General features: G+C 36.6%; 1 protein-coding gene across 7 annotated transcripts in view; it reads right to left on the reverse strand.

The window, feature by feature from the left end:
• LOC105465816 (potassium voltage-gated channel subfamily H member 8) overlaps positions 1-25691 on the reverse strand; it is a 383293-nt gene that overhangs the window by 234129 nt on the left and 123473 nt on the right. For 4 of the 7 annotated variants that reach the window (XM_071090844.1, XM_071090845.1, XM_071090843.1 and 1 more), the window contains one exon: positions 10330-10461. In XM_071090844.1, the coding sequence (XP_070946945.1) occupies positions 10330-10461 (132 nt within the window). Of the gene's footprint in view, positions 1-10329; positions 10462-18065; positions 18247-19263; positions 19381-19436; positions 19632-25691 lie in introns of all 7 variants that reach the window. The other 3 variants (XM_071090847.1, XM_071090846.1, XM_071090848.1) reach the window with 3 other exon arrangements.

Raw genomic sequence — 25691 nt, forward strand, 5'->3', positions numbered from 1 at the left:
GGACCACAGGTATGCACCACCACACCAGGTTAAATTCTTTTTCCATTTTTTGGTAGAGACAGTGTCTCCCTGTCTTCCCCAGGTTAATCCTAGGCTCAAGCAATCCTCCTGCCTCAGCCACCCAAATTGGGATTACAGGTGTAAGTCACTGCACCTGGCCTTAATCTTCTTAATACCATATTTGCCTCGTGTTTCAATGAATTGACCATTTAATTGCAAAAAGCTATTTAATATTAAATTCCAAAAAGGGGCAAAAACCATGTTTTAATCTTAAAGTAATAAAACTAGAAATATACTGTATAAAAAGTAAGGCCAATGAGATAATAGCTTCAGAAAGTTTTGTCCAAGGATAACAAACTACTCACCATCAGAACAAATGCAATCCACGAGAGTATTTTGGTGGCTGCAGATACTTTAAATTTTTCTTTCAAATGGAATGACTTGGTGAAGCATGCCATGACTATTATGCCTAGTCCTTACCACAGACTATGGCAATATCTTTCTCATTACATCATACCATGGTCTCTAAAGGCGACCTAATTTATGAACCCTAGTTTGCATTATTTGTCTTTAAAAGGTTTTGGGAGAAAAAAGACATTAGCGAATATGTGTAGAAACTCCAAAGATCATTTTTTAAACACAGGTAATAAAATATAGATGTGCTTAAAATTTTTAAATCACTTCAAGCATCTATATGAGCTCTTCAGTTCCAATGCCATCACATATCTGATAAAGAGTTGGTATAGATGTCCCTAAGGCAGAAATCTATTTCCTGGGATAAAGTATCAATTTTTACAATAATTCTCTCATCAGGCAACTTCTTTTTATTAGAAATTTTGCATGTGTTTTTTCTATTATGCAAACAAAAAAAAATCAGGCAGAATAATTCAGCAAGTGGAAGGAACATTACTGCAATGTTCCACATTGAAAATTAAAATATTCGAGGTACATAACAGCCATCTTAGATTTAATTAATGTCTGATCAGTCACTTAATGTCTTTCCTTTTGGTGACTTTTTATTTTTTATAACAAATAACTTCAATTATCTTCAAAATTTTGACCAAATTGAGATTCTTGGAAACTTAACAACAGAAGAGTTAACAAGAACAAAAAATCAACCAACAACAGCGATTCTATTCAAAGCCAAAGGGCTATTCAATATCAGCAGTAAGAACACATTTAGAGAAGTTAAGGCTAAGGTAAATACATGAAAAATCGTCTTTGAATGAAATCAAGCAGAACAAAGCCAAACAATACAGTGATCAGAATGTGCACCTGAGACATGCAGCTTTTGTAATTATGATCTGGTTATTTTGAAACAGCGAGAATGCTATGTTGTTATCTATCTCTGAAGAGCCAAGTATCCTAAATTAAACATCATTTATGCATTCATATACTTATCATCCATCTATCAAATATCTATTGAGCACTTACTATGTGTCAGACACTCTATCTGTGTTAGAAATAAGATCCTCAACAAAAGCAAAGTCTATTCCCTGACGAAACCTTAATTTTAGTAGAAGAGAAAATACTTGCAATTAAAACCAACTTTTGAGTAACATTGTTTCAGATAGGCATACATGCTATAAAACAATGTTGCTATAAAACAATGTAATAGAATAGCTGAAGATGGATTAGTTTAATATGGATGGTCGGGGAAGCCTTCTAAGAAATGTGTACCTCACAGGGCTTCTCAAACTTGGATAGGCATGTGAGTCACCTGAGCTCACTGAAATGCAGATTCTGATCAAAAGGTCTAACCTAGGACCGGAGATTCTGTGTTTCCAATGAGCTCCCAGGTGATGCTGATGTGTCAGTCCCTCAGACCACACTTTGAATACTAAGGATTTTAAATAAGAAATGAGAATGGTAAAAGTAATTGAGACAGGAGCTCCATTTCAATAATAATTACTTGTAGGGGTTTGGGGAAGAAACTGAGATAAGTCCAGCTTTCTTTCCACCTCATTTCCAGTTTCCTCTCACTTGTTTCATTGCAGGTCCCCTTGTGGTATAGTGGAAATATATAAGCTCTGAGACCAGATGGTCCTGGGCTTTATCCTGTCTCCACCTCTTCACAGCACTGAGGCCTTGGGCAGTTCACTTTTCACTCTAAGTCTCATTCTTCTACATTGTAGGATCCTGGGATGATATGTCTGGCATATCGAAAATAATCAGTAAATGATACCTTGATAGACACTCTAGGATGCCTGACCCAGTCTCATTCCAAGACTCTTTCTCTTTTGACTATTTCTATTTTTGAGATATAAAAGCTTAGAAAAAAAAAAACCCAAACCTTGATTTATTGGCATTCCTTGGAGCTAGAAATGGGCCATGACCATGTGATAAAGTTATGGTAAATGACGTGTTGACAGAAATCCCTGGCAGGAGAGAGAGGCAAGGGGAAATACATTCCTTCCTACAAACAAAGGAGAATCCTCCTAGAAAGAGGCACCTGCCTTTTGTCCATCACTCTTCTTATTGTCTGCACCACAGAAATGAGTTCTAAAGGTGCAGCAGGCATCTTGCAACCATCAGGTGATAAGCAAGATGAAGAAAAACAGCACATAAAGGACAGCAGAGCAGAAACGCCAAAAGAGCCTGAGTGCCCACCAGTATTACAGTGTCTCTGTTTCCAACCACGGGCTGCTCAGTCCCATGCTCTTTGAAATATGAGGAAAATAAGCCTTTACTGTTTAATCTTGTGTTAGTTAGGTTTGCACATTCTTGTAGCTAAAGGCAATGCATATCTAATTGTTTAGAATAGCTGTTTATTATTTTATTTCTTCTGAAGTCACTTAGTAATAGGCAATGGTATATGCAACACAAAACTTTTGTCAGTGTAATTAACAATGCCAACCTGCTGTGGCTTGCCACTTAGACTACCAAGAAATGCCACTGCATTGGAATCTTGATTTGTATTACCACTAAAGATAATGTGAAAGGCTTCACACATCAACCCCTAAATTCTCAAAACAAATTTGAAATGCTCATTTTTTAGAAATTATAATTGAAATCCCCTCATTCTATGATAACTGATGTTGTTACCACATAATGAATAAGCCAGCATCAACCAACATTCCAAAGCAAATCTGGGACACTGAACAAGAAATAAACAAAAATAATTTCACTGGGCTCTGTGCCTGGAAAAACAAGGCATGTAGTATTATACTCAACTGGTTTGAATGGAAAACCAAATTAACACAATGAATGAAATGCTGTGGAAAATGTTTGGAAAATTGACACAAATGCAACTCAGTGTAGAGGAAAGGAACTTTTAAAAGACATTTACCACTGTCAGACAGGTGAGGGCCATTGAATACAATAAATTAATAAGCAAGTATTTACTCAGTTGCTATTATGTTTAAGGCAATGTAGGAAATGCAAAGAATGAAGCTGTGTGCCAGTTTCAAGGCCCATAATGATTTGGGAATGACAAGGTAACAGAAGTTTGATACACCAGTGCCAGAAGGTTTAGAAAGATGACTCCAGCAGCAAGGAAGAGAGTGTTTTAAGGGAAGGACACTTACTATGAACTAAAGTAGTTCGGGAAAATCTGACTATACAGAAAACAAGTGGGATTTTCATGATGAATAAGGTGACAAAGATACATTCCAAGTGAGGGAAAATTCTCCTGGGTAAGGAGAAATAAGAGTGTGAGCTGAAAATGAACAGGCCAGCTTGACTTGTCCCCAAGTTTCAAAAAAGTTAGAAGGCGAAATGGTAGTTAGTAAGTGGAGTGTGGGGCCGGGCGCGGTGGCTCACGCCTGTAATCCTAACACTTCGGGAGGCCGAGGCAGGTGGATCACGAGGTCACAAGATCGAGACCATCCTGGCCAACATGGTGAAACCCCGTCTCCACTAAAAATACAAAAATTAGTTGGGTGTGGTGGCGCATCCCTGTAGTCCCAGTTACTCAGGAAGCTGAGGCAGGAGAATCACGTGAACCCGGGAGGTGGAGGTTGCAGTGAGCCGAGATTGTGCCACTGCACTCTGGCCTGGTAACACACGGAGACTCCGCTTCAAAAAAAAAAAAAAAAAAAAAAGGAAAAAATAAAGTGGACTGTGGGGAGCTTAATAAGCTGATTCTTAAGTAATTTGAACTTAAAATCTACTCACATGAGCTAAGAGCATATAAGAAAGTGCTACAATTGTGTCTCCTTAATTTTAATAATGTGATGGCCCAAAGTGTTGGAAAGTTAGTAAGATTCTCATTATTGGCTTTCTCTCCCAGCTCTCTCTTGAAACTGCTTTTAGCAGCAATCCTGTAATCTTTCAATTAAAAAACCCAGTGGGCACATCTGTGTCCTCATCTGACTTAATTTCTCTATGATGTCTGGTTCCATTTTTCTCTAATGTCTCACCATTATTAATCTATCTCCTTTACTGATACTCTCCTCCTGGTTCCTCAAATGTTAGTATGATCCAGGATCCTACCCTTGACCTACTTCTTTCCTCCCTCCTATTGAAGCTGTCTTTAGCATTCCTAAAGAATCTCACCTATGATCTTTTTTTTTTACATTACCATCAATATATTGATGGCTGTCAAATCTATGCCTTCAGTCCATAATGCTGTCTTGATCACCTGACCCTCATGTCTATGTGCCTACAAGACATGCATAGAAACCTCAAACAGTAGACCCAATACTGAATTCATTTATGTTCCTTAGACACTTATTTCTCTTCTGCATTAACCACCTGGATTAAAGTCATTCATCATACTTGCTAGGGCAGCTAAACAAACTGCAGTCAGCCCTCTGTATCTGCGGGTTCCACATCCACGGATTCAACCACATGTGGATCAAAAATATTCAGAAAAATAATGGATAGGTTCATTTGCACTAAATATGTATAGGCTTTTTTCTTGTCATTATTCCCTAAACAATACAACACAAAAACCATTTTCATAGCATTAATATTGCATTGGGAATCATAAGTAATCTAGAGATTTTTTTAAAGCATATGGGAGGATGTGCAGAATATTAAATCATTTTATATGAGGAACTTAAGCATCAGTGGATTATGGTATCCTCAGGATGTAGTGGAACCAATCCAATGACACCAAGGGAGACTGTGCCTCAAACTGAGTGGCTTAAATAACAGAAATATATTTTCTTACAGTTCTGGAGGCTAGAGATTCAAGATTAAGGTTGATTTGGCAGGTTGGTTTCCTGAGGACTCTCCTTGGTTTGCATAAGGCTGTTCTGTCTCCATTGTCAGCAGTCCCTCTATGCATTCACGCCCCTGGTGTCTGTTTGTTCTAATCTCTTCTTATAAGAGTCAGACTGGATTAGGGCAACCCTAACAACTTCATTTTAACTTAATTATTCAAAAGCCTCATCTCCAAATACAGTTACATTCTGAGATAACTGGGGGTTAAGGCTTCAACATATAAATTTGGGAGTGACATGAATCAGTTCATAACAGCCCTTAAACCAGAAAGAGGATCCCAAAAGATCTCCTTTTCCTTCATCTCTTATGTCAAGGTCAACCTGTTCTAACTCTGAAATATATCTGCATACCACCTAAACTCCTTAGGGTTGAACTTCAACTTCATGACTTTTCTTATTTAAAAAGGTCAACTACTTGCTGTTTCATCACCTAAAATTAACATTCTTTCCTTTCAGTCTTACTCCACACACAAATCATCTTTCAAGATTTGCTTCAATATTACTTCTCCTGTGAAGTTCTCCTTGACTCTGCTCTACCTCTTGCTATCACTGAACATACTATATTGCAAAACTGGATCTGTGTCCACCAGAAGATTATGAGCACTTTGCAGAGGGCAAGTGAGGGAGAAAAAACATAATGTAGGCCCTGAGGTTTGGCTGCATGACTGTAAATCCCAGGTTACCTTTTTTTTAAAAAAAAAAAAACTACCTCAATTTTGTCAAGTCACTTAAATTCATCAATAAATGGGAATAGGAATAATACTTATTTCACAGAGTTATGAGAAGTAAATGAAGTCACCTATGTGAAGCAGTTAGCATGAAGCAGAGACTCAATGAGAGCTAGCTATTTTTATAAAACCTATAGAATATAACAACCACGACCACATCTTTTATTGAGCATATTCTATATGCCCTGTGCTATGCGAATTGCATATATTATCTCTTATAAACCTATAACAAATGTAGCAGATATGTATGAGTACCTCCTTTTATAGATGAAGAAACTCAGTTCCTGAGACAGTAAGCAGCATCTGGAAGGACTAATAGCTAAAATTTAGTGGAAAGGATTTAAGCTGAGGCTTAAGATGTTTCCAAGCATATTGTCTCCATTTTGACATCTCCAAATGCTAATGCAATGCCGGGGTCAGAGTGGGTGCTCAATGAATATTTTTTGAATGACTTAATACATTATTAATCCACTTTTAAATTTACATTAAATTTTAAATATAATTTTTAAAACTAATTTCATTAAATTAATTTGATTTTAATTAACTAAAAAAATTAAAGCCTCCTGCTGAGGCTATTTTCCTTCACTCAAAGTAAACAATTCCCTCTGAACCACTCCATCCAAAGGCCCTCTGTTCTCAGCCTTGTGAATGTTTTTCCTAATCCTTTCCCACCATTGAAGACCTGGTGTCCAAAAAGACTTTGCCTACCCTGGCTTACTGTACTAAGCAGACATTCCTCTCCTCCCCTTCCCTCCTCCCCTCCCCTTCCCTCTCCTTCCTTCCTTCCTTCCTTCCTTCCTTCCTTCCTTCCTTCCTTCCTCCTTCTTTCTTTCTTTCTTTCCTTTTCTTTCCTTTTTTTTTTTTATTAAAAGGACATATTTAACTGCCAGCCAAGATTTCTGATCAGCAACAAAAGAACTTCAATTGCCAAGCTGATTGACATATAAATCCAAATTTTATATCAAAGTATTTCTTAACTGATACAGAAAGACATAAACAGGGCCTTGTATTAAATTCACTCCATAAGTAACGCTTGACATGAACATAGAAGTAAGTGGTGTACACATTATTTTTGGAATAGAAGTAAAATATGTGCCAAAAAGGAAAGTAGTTTTAAAGGTGATAACAACTATCAGATTTCTGCTGAAGGCGCGCGCGCATTCTCTCTCCCTCTCTCTCTCTCTATCTCTCTCTCACACACACACACACACACACACACACACACACACACACCAGCAGATGCACTAGCTGAAAGCTACTGTACATACAAATAGTAGTTTGAATTTTGTGCTCATCTTCTACTAATGCTGTTCATTGACAAAAGGCCTACATTATATCCCACACTTTGTTAGCCTCTTCTATAAAACAGGTTCTTCCTCATTTAAATAAACTTCCTCAAAACACAGATTAATAATTAAAGTATTTTTAATAGAAGTCCATGCCATTTATATCTCTTAAATGAAGCCCATCATATGAACCTCAGTATTAATTAATTTAATTAACATGAACCTTATTTCTACAACTTAGATGAACTTCAGTGATGCATTTGCAGAAGATGCAACACTGGGTCATGTCATGCACTCATTTAGTTTTTTTAATGTTATGACACAATAGTGCTACAGTTACATGGTGACATTTTAATAATCAAACACTTATTTGGAAGTTTTAAAAATATCATATGTTAAGGTGTGCCTTTCCTGCAAGACATGCCATCAACTGGTGAATTTCAATGCGTTTTACTCCATTAAGTGCAGGTAAAAATATATTTTTTTTCTTTTTCTTTTTCTTTTTTCTTTTTGAGACAGGATCTCACTCTGTCACCCAGGCTACAGTGCAGGAATGTGGTCACCAGTCACTGCAGCATTCACCTCCTGGACTCAAGCAATTCTCCCACCTCAACCTCCCAAATAGCTGGGACTACAAGTGTGCACCACCATGACCCGGCTGATTTTTAATTTATTCTTTATTTTATTATTTTTTTATTTTTGGTAAAGACAGAGTCTTCCTATGTTGCCCAAGCTGCTATCAAACTTCTGGTCTCAAGCAGTCCTCTTGCCTTGGCCTCCCAGATTGTTGGCTATTTTTAAATTATCATTTTATAACCATGGTTACTTACAATAGTTACTCTGTCTTTCTAAAAATACTACATACTTTTATGGGACATTTATAATAAGGTAGCAATAGAAAAAACTGTTCTTGAGTGTTCAGCATATATTAGAAGTAATATTTTTATATGAGATAATGTTGAGATAAAAGTATCTAGGGACTTAGTAACAAATATTTCAAAAAATTAAATCATATTTTGCATAATATAATTAATGTTAAAAGTGTTTTGCTATTTTTTATTTAAATCTTGCAAGAGATAGTCTTTACATTGCACATGGTCCCTAAACAAAATGAGAATGTTATTGAGCACAATTTAATGTATGTATTTAAATACAAATGCAAAACTCATTTTTAAGTAGAACTTTGGGTAAGTTTGTTATTGGTTGACAGTGTTCAAATGGATGTCCTTCACTTCCAAACGACAGATGTAATCTTTCAAGTGCAAGCAGCTCTACTAGTGTGGCATGTTAGTCTCTCTCTGCTCCTTAACTTAGCTATTTCAAGGGAAAGAAGAAGAATATAATTCGGTAAGTTGGGAAGGTGATATGGACATGTATAGGAGAGCCCCTTTGTCTTCCCTCTCTTTAGGGAGCAACTATTCTGCTCTGGTTCTCCAGACATTAAGTTACACAGTGAGAGGCTCTGCTTTGGCTTCAGTCCAGCTTTGTGACTGAGGGGCAACTTTGCCTAAAACTAGAGCTCACTAGAAGGAAGCCCACTTGGAGGTAGAGATATTTCAGGTTTTCCTTTATTAGTGTCATCAGAAATAAAGGTGATATTTTGGTTTCCAATCTACTCATTTCTCATTTTTCTTTTTCAGCTGATTCAGAACGTGGATGGCAAAAATGAGTATTTTTATTGAGCTCTCTCAAACTCCAAATGAAAAAGTATACTTCACCGCTTTTATTCATTGCAGTCCACCATGATGGGGATTTCTCCCCTATCAAGAGACATAAGGAACATAAGACAAAGATAATTAAGGGATTTGTATAATACCATTAGGCATGGTCCTCATATTCAAAACAAGTCAGTTAAAGGTTAATAAAACTACCTTCTTTCAAGCAAAAAAAAAAAAAAAAAGTCATGTATTTCTTTCTAAGGATTGTGTTATATTTCTATTTATCCACACATATTTGTGAATATACATAATATCAATATATATTTATATGTTTGAATAATTTTATTCAAAGAATCCTTGCCCTTTGTGTTTCTGTCTTACAAAGAAACTATTAAAAGCAAAAACTGTACACATCAATTTCCATACTTTGTGGAACTTACATTGGACAGGTACTACACTTGCTCTAAAATTCAAGTAACTTGAAGAGGTCTCTTCCCTTGCATATGTAAAATAAACCACAGAATTTAGTCATGCCAATATACAGCAAAACAGACATGCATTTGCAAGGCTTTCAAATGCTAGAAGTGAGAGGACCAAACTATGATATCTGTTCATTTGGGTTGTCATTTCAAGAGACATAATGTATTGAAAACAATCACACACATTTTTAAAAAGAACTGGAATAAAAGAGTCCATTCTTAAAAAGACATAGCTGTTGAAATGTCAAGTAGCTGATTCTAAAAAAGAACTTACTACATAGGAAATCCACAAAGGATAATTGCTTTTTCTCTGGTGACTAGAATCCTACTGTTGTTTAAAACAAATAATATCAGCTGGTTTCAGTGTTAACTTATGTCAGCTTATATAAAATCCAAAGAATTTCTAAATAAATTATAATCAGAAGATACAAGGTAAACAACACAAATTCTTAGACTCCTTTAAAGATAACTGAAAAGCTTGTTTATGTCTTAAAACAAAGTATTATATTTGTATATACGATAAGGTACAGGATTCACATTTGTTTGCAACATTCTGTTCTAACAACCACTAAGCTAGAGTTCTTACCTTTGTACATAACTACACTTGGCACATCTAAGTTTGAGCTACAGCAATCTAGAGGAAATGGAGAGATGTATTTTTAATCACATCCTCCTAACGTTACTTATCCCATCCATTAATTTTTGACTAATACAATGAAGTGGTGTTAATCCTTATATTGTGATAAACTGTTTTCTCATCCTCATCCTATTAACATAGGAATATGGACTTTTAGTTCCTGCCAAGTGAGTCTTTATTATAAAGATGATAGAATGTAAATGCATGTGAGTCTCTATGATTTTGGAATATGCACCAAATACTGACCGCTAACAGTTACGAATTATTTATCAGTTGCTGTTATTAAAAATGCATTTTTTTCTCCAAGAGTTTTTAAGTAAACAATTTCAAAATGTTACTCCATCTGTTAATGTTTTCTGAAAACAGTACAAACCTTCTTTTTTATCTTCTGGAGTAATCTTCACTTTTGTATCTGTTATATCTTTGAATGAGGCCAGAAAAAGTACTACATCTCCTTTTTCATTCTTTATGGGAACAATATCCAGTAGGCACCAAAATGGAGACCCTGCAACAGTAAAAACAAAAAAACAAAAAATACAAATCAACCATTGCCTTGTGTTATTTCTATGGAAATCACAATCATTAATAAAAATAAAGCCCTTAGTGTTTTCTTCAATCCCACAACTCCCTCCATCTTAAAAATGTCAGTTTTCAGATTCCATAAATTTCTATCCTATATGCATCTCTCTTCATTCCAAAGGAAATGCTTTTTCTGAAAATAAAGAAGTATTTTAAACAAAAACACTTGTCTGTGCTGAGACATTTCTGCTTACATTATTCAAACTGCATTTCTTCTTTGGACTTGTTGATGTTGAAGCATTCCACTTTATGAGAGATTGCCCCTTCCCACCCCCAGCACACAGTTTTCTTCAATAAAGACCTTTGTTTGGTATGAGTTTGCCAGAGGTTTATATAGTCAATTTAAAAATCAAAGCTTGTACAACAGAATGCTAAAATAAAAAAGATGAAAAATACCAAGTTTGGGGGAGCATGCATAGCCACTTAAACTATCATACATTGCTGGCTGGTTGCAAATTAATACATCTACTTTAAACACAGGTAGTATTAAAATTTAATCTCACAATACTACATTATACATCAGCGTGAATGAGTGACTTACAATCATTTGAAACCAAATGGACGAGTATCACTAATATAATGTTGAGTAAAATACCTAAACACAAATGAGTAGAATGCAATAAGAATTTGTTTACATTAAGTACAAAAACAGGCAGAACTAATTTATGATGTTAAAAGTCAGATTAATGGTCACTTTAGGGAACTTGTGATTAGAAAGGCATTCAGGTCTGGGAGTTGTAGGATGCTGGTCAAGTTTTGTTACATGATTTTTATGTTGTTTACATAGGAGCGTTCAATTATTAAGTGCTTACATGTATTTTTCAGTAAGTATGTTACATTTCAAAAAATATTTGAAGAAGAAATAATCAAATTCAATTCAATTTTTGAGCAAAAAACCATGAGAAATATCATTAAGATTCAAGTTCAAAATATAGTAGCCAAATGGTATTGCCTAAAGCTTGTATTTTCAATTTTTAATATATTTTAAAATATGTATTTTAGAAATATGTAAAAAAATCTTGCACTATGTTTCCTACTGAAAGGCATTTTGGACAGGAATATTTGAAAATGATGATAAAGTTGTTGTTGCTTAAAAACTAAACTATTAATCTATTTATAAATAATTTTCCTTCATCTTCTTTTCATGAGGGGAAAAAGACTTCAATCCTGTGAATTCTCATCTTATTTGGGTGTTGATTTCAAAGTCAGGGTACAAGACAAAAATATAAGAGGGTCAGAAATATCCTTGATATTTTGAGTTGTTTTGCATACACTGTATTAGATCTCATAATTTCCAGCACAACTGATGTATTCATCCAGCCTTGGGATCTATCATTCTTTTCTGCAGTTAAACACCAGGTGAAGCCATTAATTTATATTTAGGAGCCATCTGATATAAAAGTCTATTTTATTGTAGCTGCTGCTGTATTTGTTTAAAAGAATGGTTGGATTATGTATGATATGCTGCTCTCATAAGTTACACATGGACTATAATAAAATATGCTTGCTCCTCTGTATTCTCCCAATAGTTTCAGAGTCATGATTTCCTCCTTTTTTTTTCCTTTATGGTATCCCATTTCATTCATCTGCCCCAGTGTCTATGCCATGGCAATATCATTTCAATAGCTGATCACCAGGCTCCAGAAGACCTGGGATCTAACCACGGTTCTAACACTAGCCATGAAACGATAGGGAAGTCAATTAACCCATCTGGAACTTGGTTCCTTTCATTGTAACATTCTCACATCCTTCACTCCAGTAGTGAATACAGTGACCCCAAAAATGCTGAGACAATAAATCAACTCAAATGTTTGTGATTCATGGAGAAGCCTCAAAAATAAGCCATACCCATAGCCAAACACTGCTATCCTCATCATCCCAGAATGGTTCTTAATTGAAATTTTATCTGTGGTCACCATTTCAGATTGGGAGCCTTTTTCAATGCTGTAGCTATGATAGAAACAAAAAGACCATCGGGCTAAACTAATAATCAGATCTTAGAGAAAGTAATAGTGGGGATACAAAGAATGGTATGAATCTGACATTGTGGTTGAAATTTTAAAGCACCTCTCTCTCAATTGCACCTCTCTCTTGCAAGAACATCACCAAATCATAACCAAGGCTATTAATTTTCCTGAGAATATTTTATCTGTGTACTCAGACAAGTATCATTACTGTCTCCAAAGAGCCTTTGCATAGGTGCACCAAAGTATTTTGGAGAGAGCCAAAACCACAGCATGAGGTGAAAGCCAAGGAAATAGCTGTTGATATGGCAATATTCACTGATCAGCCTTTGAGGCACAGCCATCATTTCACATTATATTCTAGAAGAACTGAAAGCTTACTTTGAGATTTGTCTTTTAACTTACAGTGATGTGATCACTGACATTTTATAAATTCAATAAAACTTCATTAATTCAGATCTTTCTAAACTCAAGCTTTGGAATGATTTTACATGAACTAGACTGATGTCTACCTTCCCAGTGCCTATATGACAAAAAAGCTTATGAAGGGAACAGTGTAAAGGGCATCAAAACTATTTCCTTTCCTTCCTTCCTTCCTTCCTTCCTTTCTTCCTTCCTTCCTTCCTTCCTTCCTCCCTCCCTCCTTCCCTCCGTCCTTCCTTCCTTCCTTCCTTCCTTCCTTCCTTCCTTCCTACCTTCCTTCCTTCCTTCGTTCCTTCCTTCTCCCACTCATGTTCAATGCAAGACCTTTTATACTTAGCATGCTCTCTTATCCTCTGCTTCTCTGCTTTCCTAAATCTTTCAAGCAAGTACTCCACCCTGGATTTCTAATGACACCTTCTACCTCTTATGAATGCAATAATTCAAGGCTATTCTCCAGGATCTGGCTCTTCCTCTCTTACCTGTGGGCACAACAATGATCAACTCTCTCAGTCAAGAGCAATTCAAGCCCAGTTCAACAAATCTCTCTTAGGGTTAAGGTGAGAGGCTGCAAGTCCCTCAGCCTCAAATTCAGAGATGTAAACAATTTATAAGAGCAGAGTTAGAGGGCAGACATTTCTTGAAAATTTCAACTCCTTCTTTATATAGCAGTAGTAATTACCATGTGAGTTGGAGAGTGCCAACACAGATGAGACTCTGATAGGATTTAGGTTAATGACACCTTTAATTTCTATGGATAAATACAATCATGGAGAGAAAACAAGGTTTTTACCTTATATGGGAAAATCTACTTTTGGAATTGAATAGTTTTACACAAAAGCTCAAATCTGGGGGAATGCCCCTTGTCTCCATTTTGGTATTTTCTTTTTCTTCATTGGGAAACAAGGATGCAGGATAACTTGACTTGCTAATATTTTTGTTGTTCATTTCTTTTTATTGAGGTAAAACATACATATATAGTTTACCACCTGTGCCTTCTTGTTTTTTAAGAGAAAATCTTACTCTGTCACACAGGTAGGAGTGCAGTGGCATGATCACAGCCTACTTTGGAGTCAAACAATCCTGCCACCTCCCAAGTAGCTAGGACTACAGACGTGAACCACCATGCCTGGCTAGTTTTAAATTTTTTTGTAGAGATGGGGGTCTCACTATGTTTCCCAGGCTGGTCTTAAACTCTGGGCCTCAAGGGATCCTCCCACCTTGGCCTCTCAAAGCGCTTGAATTACAGGCATAAGCCACCATGTGCAGCCCATATTTATCATTTTTAAATGTACAGTTCAGGGGTAATAAATATCTTTATAGATATTTTTCCCTTCATCCCCCTGCCTCCCCTTCCTAGTCTAGGGTAACCAACAATCTACTCTCTGTCTTCATAAGATCCACTTTTTTAGCTCTCAAATATGAATGAGAACATGCAATATTTGTCTTTCTGTGCTTGGCTTCTGTCACTCAACATAAGGGCCTCCAGTTCCATCAATGTTTCTGCAAATGACAGAAATTCATTCTTTTTTATGGCCAAATAATATTCCATTATGTATATATACCACACTTTATCTGTCCATCCCTTGATGGGCCCTCGGGTTGATTCCATAACTTGGCTATTGTGAGTAGTGCTGCAATAAACACAGGAGTGCAGATATCTTTCATATATTGATTTCCTTTCTTTTGGATATATACCTGGTAATGGAATTGCTGGATTACATGGAAGTTTTATCTGTGGGTTTTTGAGGACCATTCCATACTTTTCTTCATAGTGGCTGTACTAATTTTGCTAATATTTATAAGTATTAGAGAACTCATATGCTTTCCAGACACCACTAAAATATTCTTGTCCATAGATAAAAACTCATAATAGCTAACTAATAATAATGTTTCCAGTATGGGTTCATGGTTTAGTAACTTAATAACCTAGTAACTTAATACAAGCAGGTATAAGGAAAATTGAGTTGTGAGTGGTCCCATTCTCTTTAGTGACTACGCTGTCATGATGGGAAATAACTGCATTGCTCAATATAACACAATAGGTCAAAGTGAGCTATGGACATATTTGATGTTCTCTTGTTTCTAATATCAAGCAGGATTTTGAATAAATTTTTAATGATAAATACATAACATCTTTATTTTTTGAAATTATAGTAACAATATAATATCCCAAGGGTTAAGAGCATCAGTGTTATGTGACCTAAACATTTTCAGGCATTCCTCCTAGTTCACATAAAGTCTAATGAATCTTATTCTCTACAACCATTGTCTCAGTGTTACTTAATGATAAAATAACAGGCTTGCCAGTTTTTAGAAATTAGTCCAGAGAAAATACATATATGTATTTATATATATACACACACACATAAATATATAAAATATATACACATATATAAATATATATACATATATACACATATATATACACACACATATATACATATACATATTGGGGTGGGAGTGGGGAAGAGCTTCAGTTGAGTAAACAAGGCTGCTATGAATTGTGGCTGGGTGAAGGGACACTCATTTCTTCAGCAGAAAGAGTGGGGCAGTAATTCAGTCCTAACTGAATCTACCAGAAAGCTCCAAGTTGCCCCTCCTCCTTAACATATTTACTACTGTTTTGTTCTGTTTTCAGTCATCTCCTGCCCACTTTTCCAAAGTACTCTTTCTGCCTCTAGTCTTCCTCCCATGCTACTGCCAACAACCTTTGAAAATACAGGATCCTGATTAAAAACACCTGACAGCTTTTCACTATGCTCAAATCAGCACACATTCCAGACTCTAATCAATATGGAAAGTGTATTTCAAGGGAATCAAAAATACGGGAATGTGATGGACAGTGCAAAGAGGTAAACTAAAAAAAGGTGTCATGTTAAAAAGGAGGGGAATGTTCCCTGGAATACACAAAGCTGCTTGGCAGATAAGTCTCTACAGCATCCTCACCAGCTCTTCCTGATGTTTGTACTACACTAAGAGATGAAAGTAATGTTCTTTAGAAAATATGAAGTAAAAGCTTCACCTTATCTGCAGTGAACATTTCTTCCAGGGACCATCTATTTACAGTGCAGTCCACATAGGCTGTAAGTCTTTGCTCAGCCCTCACTGAATTTATGTTGAGTCAATACCCCTCCTCCAAATGCCCTAGGATACTAGTGAGCCAAAGTAAATGGCACCGGTGCCCTGACCCCTTATGTAACAGTGGAGGGCAGCATGGGGGTAGACAGGAGATGAACTGAGACAGCTGGAGAGCTCCCTGAACTGGGCGGTGGCTAAGGACCCCCTTCATTTCAATGTTTAATGAAAAACACAATGGGTTTTAAATTTCTTTTTGTGTTAAAGAAAAGATGGGTAGAATGCACATACAATATTGAGTTGAAAAAAGACTGGCAGAATACACATAAAATCTACAATGGTGAACTGTGAATTATGGTTTAATTTCCTTTTCTTCTCAGCATCTTTATTTTCAAGTTTTCTAGAATAAGCATGAAGAAATATATAGTGGGATTCTGTCAACTCCAGTGATTTGAGGTAGAGATGTAAAGAGTTCAAGAATGGAGTAATAAGAATGATGAGGTCATATTTCTGGGGAATAATTTTTTATATATTGATAATTTGAAAAACAAGTTCAATGGATACTTCCATTTCAAACTTTTGAGAAGAGTGCTATGTTGAGTCTGAATATCTGACAGAGAGGGAGGGGAGGGGAGGGGAGGGGAGGGGAGGGGAGGGGAGGGGAGGGAAAAGAAATCAAGTTATGCCTAACAGAGTTAAACGTCTCGCTCTCTCGCCCAGGCTGGAGTGCAGTGGCCGGATCTCAGCTCACTGCAAGCTCCGCCTCCCGGGTTTACGCCATTCTCCTGCCTCAGCCTCCCGAGTAGCTGGGACTACAGGCGCCTGCCACCTCGCCTGGCTAGTTTTTTTGTATTTTTTAGTAGAAACGGGGTTTCACCGGGTTAGCCAGGATGGTCTCGATCTCCTGACCTCGTGATCCGCCCGTCTCGGCCTCCCAAAGTGTTGGGATTACAGCCTTGAGCCACCGCGCCCGGACACGCGCCAAGCTTTTAATCCTCTTTTCATTTTGATCCAAGTTACCTTTCTCCTTAAACAAAAGTACTTTATTCATTTCCCAGGTGTATGTATAGCCACCGCTCAGAAATCTCTAATAATTAGGAGCAAGAGGAGCCTGGAAACTCCAGGTACAAAAATATCCCCAAGACATGATTTAGTCAATATGTCCAACATCCTTGCTCAACAAATTAACTGGGGTTATTGACCAGTAGAACTAATACTTGCTTTAAGAAAACCAAATTGGTTCTCATGGTAAACACAGGTAATTCTTACCTACAATTGAAAGGAGTTTCTATGTACAGTTAAACACAGATTCAGCAGCAATAGTTTTATAGTAGGAAATGGAAAAACTGAGTACAGTCCAATGAGAAATGGAGATAAAAAGGCCCTGAAAACAACACACACAGCAAGGACCTGGTGGTTGCTGTATTCTGTGAAGAGTGTATCATGTGCTAACATTGTGCAACACGTCTTGCATGTATTATATCTAAATTTCCCACTAATCAACCTGATCAACATTTTACTGCACTGAGCTATATTTTACAATTATGGAGACTGAGATGTTTAGCATTTTCTTTAGGTCACAAAATAGTCCTGTGAAGAACTGGAATTTAAACACAAGTCTGAGTTTGATTTTCTAATTTTGCCTTACTATTAATGTAATATTCTGGGGATGATCCTCTTCTATGGACAATGTTTTAAACATTGAGTTTGGAGTCTATTTAATTCTCCTTTCTACACATACTATAGGACATGATTACACATATGCTCTAAAATATATCCTATTTTAAGTGAAAAAAGTGCAGTAAAGTCTCTTTATAATAAAAATAATTTCACTCTCAAACCAAGAATAAGAGTAGAACCACTATTTAAAACAAGATTCAGCTATTTTAGTTTAAGACTGAAAAACATCCTTCATTAAGGTATATGTGGTGTTAATTTTTAAATTTGCTTGAGTATCCAATGAGACTGGGGTCAGAAAAACACCACTGGTGCTGCTGCCAGTCCCAGGTTGAGATAGAGAAAATGTACTTATACAAGCTTTGTGATTACAGTATCTAAGTGTAGTTACCTAAGTTGCTAACACACAAGGCACCATATTCTGACCTCATTCACAAAGCTTCTGCATGCTTCTGCCTTCCAGTATGTTTTGGCTTCTTGCTCTCTTGGGAAGTTTCAGAAATGGTGATCTGTATACCATGGCACCTCTGCGTAGGATGCAGAGCAACACCCCCTGGATTCACCTGCTAAGACTGGAAATAGTAAAGAGAACTGAGCCCCAATTAACATCTGAGTCATGGCTCTATCTTTTCAATGATCCTTTGGAGAAAAGAAGGCCACATGTGATGGACAATTGGTAGTGGGCAGAAAAATGTCTCATCTGACAGGTTTGGTTTCATGATTGCTACTTCTAAGCCACTTCTTTGTGAGAACAAGGCATTGAAACCCAAACCCACTCTCTCGATACTTTTCTTTAAGAAAAGCAGTTTAAGATTTCTTCGAACTTGCAATTGTTCAGTGAGAAAGAACTTGCTTTAAATGAGAATTTGAGGATTAAGTTAACCCTCTCTAATTGCACAAGGCTTTAGTCAGAGGAATCTATGGCCTTTGCAGAGCAATGAGAATAATTGTTGGTGCCAATACACATAATGTCTGTATGAACTCAGCAGTATTATGAGGATCTGGGACTCTGGGATTATCTAGTTTAGGATCCAAAAGAAAACATTTGGAAATTACATTGCAAGCAATTGGAAATAAAGTAATTCATTCATTCAGTGGATATTTATTGAGTGCCTGCAATGGCAGGCACTGTTGTTAACTGTTTGGATATATCAGTGAACAAAACAGAATAGATCTCTGTCTTATCCCTGAAAGGACTTATATTCTAATTGGAGTGAAAAACAATAAATTATAAATGTAATATATAAGCAGATTGTACAGTTTAGTAGAAGGTCTTAAATGCTATAGGAAAAAAGAAAAAGGAGAGCAGGGTAAAAGGAGAAATGTAGGAAAGTGTGGGAGATCAGGCTGTAGGATTGTAGCATGACATTCTTAAAGAATTATTCATGAAAATGCTACTTAATGTTACTTTTGAATATTAATGAACTATTTGTGTGTTATTCCAGGTCTTCTTAGAAGCAAACTATGAGAAGAACATGATGTGGTTTTGATGTCAAGTGAAGGAGAGAAGAAGGAAGAAAAACTGGATGAAAGGAAGTGTCTAGATTGCAGCACAGTTCTAAGCAGTTCCTCATTTCCCAGGAACAGACCTGTCTTAGCAACCCTGCCTCATTCAGTCATTGGCTGGAAGCAGTCCATGAAAACTTCGGCTGATCCGGTGATGTGTTTCAGAGCACCGCAGCTGGGGCCATCAGCCAATTACTCTCCTGTAATCAGAGACACCTGAGGCACATTCTGAGTTGACACAATTAGTATAGTTTACCTCTCATATTTTTGGCAGAATATCATTTGTGCCCCCTTCCTCTTGTCATTGCACCTCGAAATTTTACTGGGAGCCAAACCTCCTTTCTGCTTGCAGCCTTGGTAGAACCATCTGGTGCTCTGCAAACCCTCACTGGAGGAATGGGCAAATCATCCAAAATGAAGCAATCAGTCTTTCTCTTCTGGTAATTTTAATCTTGATTTGATGAATCCGAAATCAAAAATGAAAGAAATTATGTTCATTCAATAATGAAGCCTGGAAAAAGCTTTCCAATTATTTTTGCTACCTAGACCTTACAGAACTACTGCTTTTTGTCTTTTTCAAGGCTTAGATTCTCATTAACTTCTTTGATTCGATAAGTTATGGCATATATTTTTCATTAAATTATTATTTTTGCTTAATATGATCAGAACCAATTTGTGTTACTTCTAAAGAACACTAAATACAAAACTGTATCTTTAGAAAAGAAGAGTCAAGATGTAACAGGAACATGCAGGATTTAGATGGCGTTGCACGTGGTCAAGTCCCTGGATTCATCTTCTAAGACTGGAAATAACAGTCAGTTACTTTGCCATTTACTTGCTGAATATTCTCAGGTATAATTTTACACCTGTTTATACCACATCTGCATACTGGATATATGGCCAACTCTCATGGTTAAGAGCTCTGAGGAGGTTGGGGTTAAGAGCTTTGAAGTATTATATGCATTTTAAATAGTTATATAAAGTAAGGGCTTTACCTGTATATGTAATGCTTTATTTATTTAACCATAAAAACAATCATGGATAATTATGGCTTAGTTTTAATATATCTTAAAGTTAGGTGGCAGTGTAAAGTGGATATCTGTTGCAGTAATTTCTCTTTTGTGTATGTATGAAACATTTCATTGTTAAATGAAGGAAACACATATCACACATACAGTTTAAAAATGGAGAATTCAGTGTTTCTTTGAACATCTAATATAATGCTAAGGTGAAACCTACAAAGGCATTTCAGATTGCTCGAGTTAAAAAAGATCTTAAAGATGATGAGATGGAACTGTTTATTGTAAAGATGAAAATCATGAGTTCAGTGTGTCTCAGTAAACTGAAGTCAAAGATGTTAATTGTTGTAAGAGTTGGGACTAGACCTCAAATCATGTGACTCCCAGTTTCACAAGCTTTCTTGTGAAAACACAGTGCATTTCAACATATGTTAAAAGAAATTACCAAAGGAATCATTATCACAGGAGTGAATTATCTATTTTTGATATATTAAAAAGGAAAAATTATACTTCTATATATTGCTATTATTTTATAGATAGCATAAGCTAGGACATGTAACAAATTCAACTTTGATCAAGTCCTTTTTAAGAAATTAGTTTCAGAATTAGAATTTGTGTTTAAAAGGTTAGACAAATACAGTGAAATGAATGAAAAATACATCCTATGTAAGAAAGCAGAAACATTGAGATGAGAATTTGGAAACAGGAAAAGAAGAAAAAGAAATGGTTAAGGATCTCATGACAATTCTCCAGTGTATAAATATATGATTACAGTTTTAGGTGGCAATTTAGCACTTTCCAAGAATATGCAGACAACAAACATACTGAACATTTCTTCCATTGTGCAAACTCAACTCTTAACGAAGACTTGTGAACACTGTGCCAGATTGCCCTGAGTCACAACTTGGCAGACATGTGAAGCAAAACAGCCATCTTCCTCAGCTTACTGCTTCTCTCCCAAAATAAAGTGGACACCTCACTAGAACTTGAGGCCAAAACCCGGTGCCCAGGTAGGTGTCACTGTACTCAGACTACTCAGGTGAGGTATCAGCACCAATAAGCTTATCCTTGCATTAATCACCAGACATCTGCTCTAACACAGAAATCGTTTCGTGAAAAATAAATTTGTGCAAAACATTTTCCCGTAGGATTATAGGCACTTTTCTACAACAGAAAAAAAAAACACATTTTGAGACCATATGTGCCATTAAGAAATGAAAATTCAGAATCCTTCTAAACTGTGAGGGTTCCAATTGGGTATGCAACTTAACAGATTTGGTTATTCATCTTCAAAGGTCAGCAAACTTGTTCTATAAAGGACCAGAGAGTAAATATTTTTGGTTTTACAGCGCATATGGTCTCTGTCTCAACTACTCAACTTTGCTTTTGGAGTAACAGACAATACATTAAAAAATGAGCATGGCTGTTTACCAGTAGAACTTCATTTAGAAAAGCAGGCATCCTGCCAGATACAGGTCATAATTTGCCAATATTTGATGTAGAAGCCTAAAGATTACTGTATGCTGGGAGTTAATTCTTGATTCTTTAGAGATTTAAGAAGACTGTATACTACCAAAGTATTAAAGAAGCACTATTTGTTAGTGTAAAAATCATAGAGACAGTTTTGCTTGAGAAGGAGCCTAGACTATGTCATAGTGGTGTCTTGTAAAAGATCGTCCAATCAGACAACACTGGTTTCCTACATAAAGGCTAGTCATTTGCTTTCCAATTTGATATTGAGCATATAAGTAACTATCCTTCACTTGAAAAATAGTGTTGGCCATCAATGGCCTAGAGGGATCTCTGATAAGGCTTTTACTTCGAAATTCATGAGCGGAAGCTGCTTTGGGAATTATGGCACTGAGTAGGAGCTTTCTGAGCTGCATTACAAAGCAAAAGATATGTAAATCAGGAGTCTAAAGAAGTGAAATGGAGATATTGGTCTGAGTCTATACAGAGTCAGATCAAAGCAACTAGAATGTTAAAAACGTGAGAAATGTCCACTCTGGCTATCTCTTGTATGTGTGAAAAAGAATAGGTACTTTAAAAAAAATCATTGTAGACATTATAAAGAGTGTAACAATCTTAGGCGGTCAGTGATTTTTTTTAACCTCAAAACACATTCTGAGTTTAATGTTTCTCCTTTTAATAGTATATTATCTTAGTAGCATTTTTAACAAGATTTCTTTTACTGTTTCACTCCTAGTGTAGTTCTGAAAAGGTAATTTTTTTAAAATAGTGGAACATGATGTTTCAAAAGATAATCTAGAGGACTCAAAACTGCGAAATTTTGGGAAAGTAAACACTTCAAGAAAAATAGCTCTTCTTATCATAGAGGATATCAGCTCTCCAGTGATAACTTGCTTATATTGCCAATTGGTTAAGATGGTCCAAGTTATAAGTTATTTTTTTCACCTAAAGTCATTTTTTATAATGATGCTTCTTAGTGCTCTGTGAATTAGCACATGCTTAAACAAACACATGTAAACCAAAATCCACACCCTAGTCCTTTATCTTCTCTAATCTCAAAACAGATATAGCTATACACACAACAAAGCATAAAAAGTCAGATTAGATGGTTTCTTTAGATGCACAATTTAGAGTCATTCTTGATGCTTCCTTCTTTCTCATTCTCCAAAGTAAAGATGTTGCCAAATCTTGTTAATTCTAGTAGCTAAACCTCTGAAATTGGTTTTAAATGCATTCACTCTTCAGTCTTCACTGGCTACATCCTAGACCAAGCCAGAGCTTCTTAACCTTTAGTGAGCATCAGAATCACCTGGAGTGCTTGTGAAAACACTTGAGTGCTGGGTCCCATCCCCATATTTGATTTGTAGGTCTGGGTGGCACTCAATAAATTCCAGGGTAAGCTGATGCTGCTGGTCTTCAGATCACACTCTGAGTAGGACCTGCCTTAATGACCATCATCTCTTATGTGGATTACTCATATGGAGCAAAAATTTTCTTTGTTAAATGATATTTTCATCATGTGACTTTCCTGCTTAAAAAACTTTGACTGTACTAAGTTGACTCTCAATAGCCTGAGCATAGTCGACAAAATCCCAAGTGAGAACTTTGTTTACCTACCTTCTTCTATGTGATACACAGCTATCTGCCCTCCAGCTAAACTGGCCGTCTCTCCACGTCTCAAATAAGACAGTCTCTCCCAAGAACTTTGCGTACGTGGCTCTCTTTGACTAGAACGCTTTCATTCTTTCCTCCATGTAGTCAATTTCTACTCATCCTTCAAAAGTCGACTCAAATATCATTTCCTTGCTGAAGGTTTCCTTGAACTTCGTATTTGGTCAGATCCCCCTGTTATTGTCTACCATAGCAGCCTGCAACTTGCCTTCAAACTACCGAATATGTTTGTGTGATTATTTGATTAGTCCTTCTCTGTTAATAGACCACAAGGTACAGGAGGGCAAGGTTTATATTTTCCCTTTTCTTGTACTCTCTTATGTGCAAAACAGAGGGCCTGACCCAAACATAACAGGTACTCTAAACTCTGTGTTCTGATACTGAACTAAATTATTGTAAGATGAATTCAAACTTTGCAACGGTAATGCTATTGGTTACAAGAGTGACAATTAAAATTTACTGAGCACATATTATGTGTTAGACACCGTGCAAGGCACTTTACACTTCACTTAAGCCTATGAAACAGATGATATTACTATTATTGCCATATTATAGAAGAGAAAACTGAGGCTTGGGAAGTTGAAGTTAATTGCTCAACATTACATAGTTCATAAGGGACAAAAGCCTTTTGGTCTGGTAGATATGAATGTAGACTCTGAGAGTCAATACAACAAGCATTTATGTGTTTCTTTATATTTTCTATAGTTTACTTTCTTTATCTGATCCTCTTAAATGCTTTTAAGAGCTAAATATTTCTGCTTGCCTCTTACAGGCAAGATTAGATATTGTAGGGTTAAACAGCTTGGCTAAGATCACCTACAGCACCTTGGTGACTGTGCAAGGACTCAAACTCGAGTCTTCGTACACAAAGGTCATAATTTTTTCCAATCTAACTGGCTAGAAATGGTAAAAAATGCTTTCTATGATTTACTACATTTTTCTTCTCAAATATGCATCTGAAAATGTGAATTCCTTTGAACATCCTGCAAAGTTGCTGAAGGCCAACATTGGACTGCTTCTTAGAGTGCTCTTTCAGCCTTCAGAGATATTTACACGCCAAAGTTTCTAAGCAGAGTAAAATACTTATTCTTTTCACATTCAGAGAGGTCCCATTGTCTCCATCATCAGGCACGGGGATTTCTGAGTTGTGTGCAAGTTGCTGGCATCAGCTGCATTCTAGCGGCTGTCTTCTCAGGTGCTTTTCCCCGGCCTTTTCTTGCCAGCATGCTCAGGGGACACACTCACTTCTCTCAGCTGCCTTTTTTGTTTACCTCCTCTCTGACTTTATTGGCCCAACCTCCCAGAGGCAGCTGTGACAGCCAGGACTGAGGCAGAGCAGAGAGATGTCAATGAATAACCCTTCAGACCGCCGTCCTCATGCCGGAATTAAAATACCTTAGAACAACCCACTCACTTCCCATACAAACAGATGTTAATTTGTCAACCCAGTAGAAACTTCCAGAACACCAATCCCTCTCTCTGTGTAAGATAGAGAATTGAAATATGTTTTCTAAGTAGAGAAAAAGAAAATATTCCAGCAAACGAATCAATGTCTAGAAACAGAAAGAAAAGTGAAGGGTGAGGTCAGAGGTCTTTCTTGGGAGGAAAGGTAACCATAAAGTTGAAACAGAAAAGCAAAATGAGTTTATGTGAGAATATAGAGAGATGTATACAACATCTCAAGGTTATTCTAACATGGAAGCAGTATAGGGCTTCAATTGAAACAGCAAGAAAAACTATTCATTCGCCCATTCAGCAAATAGCATTTACTATATATCAGGAACTATTCTAGGCACTGTAGATAACAAGATTAATATGGTACCAATGTCACCCTCAAACATGCGTAATGAAACAGAGATGTATAAAGAGAAAGTGATAACACAAGGTGGTGCCTACTGTGATGCATGGAAACATCGTGTGAAACAGAAGGTCATAGTTGAAAGCCTCACAGATGAAATAGGCTTGAATTGAATCTCATAGTTTTATTAGCTTAATGTGAGGATGGAATTTGGGAGTGGGGAGTAGCATTCCTGGCAGGGGGAACACCGAGTACAAAGGCACAAGGCAAGTTAGGATATGGAAGATCTTTAAAAAACAATACTATAAAATAATTAGGCTGAAGTCTGGGATATGATGACATGGGAATGATGAGAAATGAAGGGAACAGGGATAGAAAAAGGGAAGGATGAGTTTAAAGATATTATAGGCTGGCACTAGTTCATAAGTGGCTTTATATGCCAGAGTGAAGAGTTTTTGTTTATCCTGAAAGGCCATGAGGAACCCCTGAAGGCTCTGTCATAAGACAGTAGCATGTGTTTTGTGGAGAGGCACACTTGGGGATTGCAGGACAC

This window comes from Macaca nemestrina, chromosome 2 (genome assembly GCF_043159975.1).
Source record: "Macaca nemestrina isolate mMacNem1 chromosome 2, mMacNem.hap1, whole genome shotgun sequence".
In the NCBI taxonomy this organism is placed as follows: Eukaryota; Metazoa; Chordata; class Mammalia; order Primates; family Cercopithecidae; genus Macaca; species Macaca nemestrina.